Source organism: Octopus bimaculoides, chromosome 7 (genome assembly GCF_001194135.2).
Source record: "Octopus bimaculoides isolate UCB-OBI-ISO-001 chromosome 7, ASM119413v2, whole genome shotgun sequence".
Lineage (NCBI taxonomy): Eukaryota > Metazoa > Mollusca > Cephalopoda > Octopoda > Octopodidae > Octopus > Octopus bimaculoides.
The window spans coordinates 24,295,888-24,299,608 of record NC_068987.1 but is presented as its reverse complement, the minus strand read 5'-3'; the positions used below and the strand labels follow the sequence as shown (position 1 = coordinate 24,299,608).

The 3,721-nt window shown below is 35.0% G+C and overlaps 1 protein-coding gene across 1 annotated transcript in view; it reads right to left on the bottom strand.

The window, feature by feature from the left end:
* Positions 1-6: 6 nt before the first annotated feature.
* LOC106871971 (zinc finger protein 271) overlaps positions 7-3,721 on the bottom strand; it is a 9,451-nt gene continuing 5,736 nt past the window's right edge. The window contains exon 2 of the mRNA XM_014918759.2: positions 7-2,551. Within this exon, the coding sequence (XP_014774245.2) occupies positions 99-2,021 (1,923 nt within the window). The 5' untranslated portion in view covers positions 2,022-2,551 and the 3' untranslated portion in view covers positions 7-98. The remainder of the gene's footprint in view (positions 2,552-3,721) is intronic.

Below are 3,721 nucleotides of genomic sequence, written 5' to 3'. Positions count from 1 at the left end.
TATATATATATATATATATATATATATATATATATGTGACAAGTTAAGTGAGAACTTTGTGAAAATGTTTTGCCACAAACGTCACAGTGGTAAGGTTTCTAACTTGTGTGAGTAGATTTGTGAACAGTCAACGCATTTTTCCGAGAAAATGATTCATCGCAGATATCACAGTGGTATTGTTTCTCACCTCTGTGTGTAGGTATATGACGAGTTAAGTGAGAATTCCGTGAGAATGTTTTACCACAGATATCACAGTGGTATGGTTTCTCACCTGTATGAGTATATTTATGAACAGTCAAGTCCCCATTTCTACTAAATGTTTTACCACAAATATCACATTGATATTCTTTTTCACCTGTGTGAGTCCGTATGTGAAGATTTAATTGATATTTTTGAGAAAATGTTTTACCACATATATCACAGCAGTATGGTTTCTCACCTGTGTGAGTATATTTGTGACCAGTCAATTCATAATTCCGAGAAAAAGATTTACCACAGACACCACAGTGAAATGGTTTTTCACCTGTGTGAATGCGTATGTGACGAGTTAAGTCAGAATTCTTTGAAAATGTTTTACCACATATATCACAGTGATATGGTTTCTCACCTGTGTGAAAACATTTGTGAACAGTCAACTCATAATTCTGAGAAAACGATTTGTCACAGATGTCACAGTGGAATGGTTTCTCACCTGTATGAGTGCGTATGTGACGAGTTAAATCAGAATTCGTAGTAAATGTTTTTCCACAGACATCACAGTGATATGGTTTCTCACCTGTGTGTGTACGTATGTGAAGTTTCAACTGAAACTTCTGAGAAAATGTTTTACCACATATATCACAGTGATATGGCTTCATATTTGTATGAGAATATTTATGAACAGTCAATTCGTAATTCCGAGAATATAATTTACCACAGATATCACAGCGGAATGGTTTTTCCCCAGTGTGAATACGTATGTGACGAGTTAAGTCAGAATTTTTTGAAAATGTTTTACCACAAACATCGCAGTGAAATGGTTTTTCCCCTGTGTGAATACATAAGTGACGAATTAAGTCGGATTTCTTTGAAAATGTTTTACCACAGACATTACAGTGATATGATTTGTCACCTGTGTGAAAACATTTGTGACCGGTCAATCCGTAATTTCGAGAAAATGATTTACCACAGATGTCACAGCGAAAAGGTTTTTCACCTGTGTGAATACGTATGTGTCGAGTTAAGTCAGAATTCTTTGAAAATGTTTTACCACAGACAGCACAGTGATGTGGTCTCTCACCTGTGTGAAAACATTTGTGAGCAGTCAGTTCATAATTCCGAGAAAATGATTTGCCACAGTTATTACAGTGGTATGGTTTCTCACCTGTGTGAGTGCGTATGTGACGAGTTAAATCAGAATTCGTAGTAAATGTTTTACCACACACATCACAGTGATATGGTTTCTCACCTGTGTGTGTACGTATGTGAAGTTTCAATTGAAACTTCTGAGAAAATGTTTTACCACATATATCACAGCAGTATGGTTTCTCACCTGTGTGAGTATATTTGTGACCAGTCAATTCATAATTCCGAGAAAATGATTTACCACAGATATGACAGCAGAATGGTTTTTCACCTGTGTGAATGCGTATGTGACGAGTTAAATCAGAATTCTTGTAAAATGTTTTTCCACAGACATCACAGTTAAATGTTTTCTTACTTGTCTGTGTACATTTGTGAACAGTCAAGTCGTCATCACTAGAGAAAATTTTACCACAGATATCACAATGGCATAGTTTCTCATCTGTGTGAGTACATTTGTGTGAAAGCAAAGAATCATATGTGAAATTTTCATCACAAACTTCACAATGGTAAACATTTGAATTTGTATTAAGTGAATTGTGTTCACTGGTTTCCGTAATATTCATGGATGTATTTGTTTTGATGTCACAGTCATATGATTTCATCTGTACATCGTTCTCATTTGGGTGAGGGAAATCCTTATTCTCATAAACCTGATTCTTACACAGTCTCTCCTCCATAATGTCATATGTTCCTCACAAAATGCAAATTTAATTTCTTCTTTATATATGTCCTTCTTTAATTCATAGTTTTATAAGGTAAAGTGAGACTGTGATTAAGATGTTATTATGACACAGATTATTTTTTGTGACAATGTACATAGTAATTTGAAATTTTTTTTCAGCTGTCACTTACATATAAACATTTTTCATACACTTTTCAGGTAAATACCATACTTGTTGATTTTAATTTTTGAATTAAATGTTATCGTCTCAAATATGATTGTATTCAATCAATCCAATTTTCAAAATATATCCAGATATCTTATGCATTAAGGTTGGTAATGTTTTCTATTAAATTTCTTGAGTTCAACCACAAAAAAATCAAGACAAGACATATATTTCCAATTAACTTTAAAACATTTCGGAGAAGTTAGATAATCTCTGTCACATGTTAACTTCACGAAGTCATTCTTCAGTCTTTCATATTCTTCATTAGTCAGTTGATGTGTCTTGTGTCAGAAATTGTCACATCAGTATTATCAGATAACCTGAAATACAGAGATGGTATCATAAGAGACAATTAAATGTCAACAAAAAGGGTGATAGAGAGAAGATATTTAACCAAAAATAATGGTTTCAAATCTACCAAAAATGTGATGCACCCACAAACATTTAAAAAACAAAATGAAGAACAAAGAGTAAACAACTGGAAAATGAAACCAATGCATGGGCAACACCTCAGAGAAAGGTAAGATCAACACTTAGAGATGGCTAAGAAAAAGTGATCGAAAAGGATGCACTAATTACATCAAGTCCCGAATAGATAAGAGTAGCAAATTGTCCCTTTGTAGGAGGTGTGGCAGCAGAAACAAAACAATCTCACATATTGTGAGTGAGTGTAGCAAGCTGGCCCAAAAGCACTACAAAAGGTGGCACAATAACATGGCTAAGTTCATCCACTGGAAGTCATGTGAGAGGTACAGCCTGAACGGAGCACGGAAATGGTACAAACATGAACCAAGAGTCACCGAGAACAAGGAACATAAGATACTGTGGGATTATACAAACCAATGTGACTCCCTGATCAAGGATTGGAGAACAAATATTGTAGATAAAAGAAAAAGGGAAACCAAGATCATAGATATTGCAATACCTGGAAATTCACGCATAAGTGATAAATAAGTAGAAAGATTGAAAAGTACAGACTACTAAAAGATGAAATTGCAAGAATGTGGATTATGAGGAGAGTGTCTGTCATTTCAGAGCATTAACAACCAAGTTCGAGAAATATGTCAAAGAAATCAGAATTGACACGAGAGCAGAGCAAGCCCCCAAAACTGCTCTGTTGGGGATAGCTAGGATTTTGAGATTGGTATTTGGATGTTGAATGTCTCCCACAATAATTAACAACCAAATATCAAAGCCTATAATGTGTGGAAAAAGACCCTGTGAAACCTCTGACAGCAGGCTGCTGCCCACTCTCACAGAATCTGCCAGAACAAAGAAGTAAACCAATAATAACAAGAGCACTCAGAGAGCGCAAACCTCCGCCAAGGAAACACCAATGTCCTCTCAACGATTAGCCAAAGACGATTTTTAAAATGAGAATATCTGAAATAAATTCGACTGCTCTCACAAATGAGAATACTAAAATTGAACCCAATTGCTCTCAAAAATTAAGTAAAAAAACAGGAAAAATAATCCAGAATCCTTGGAAC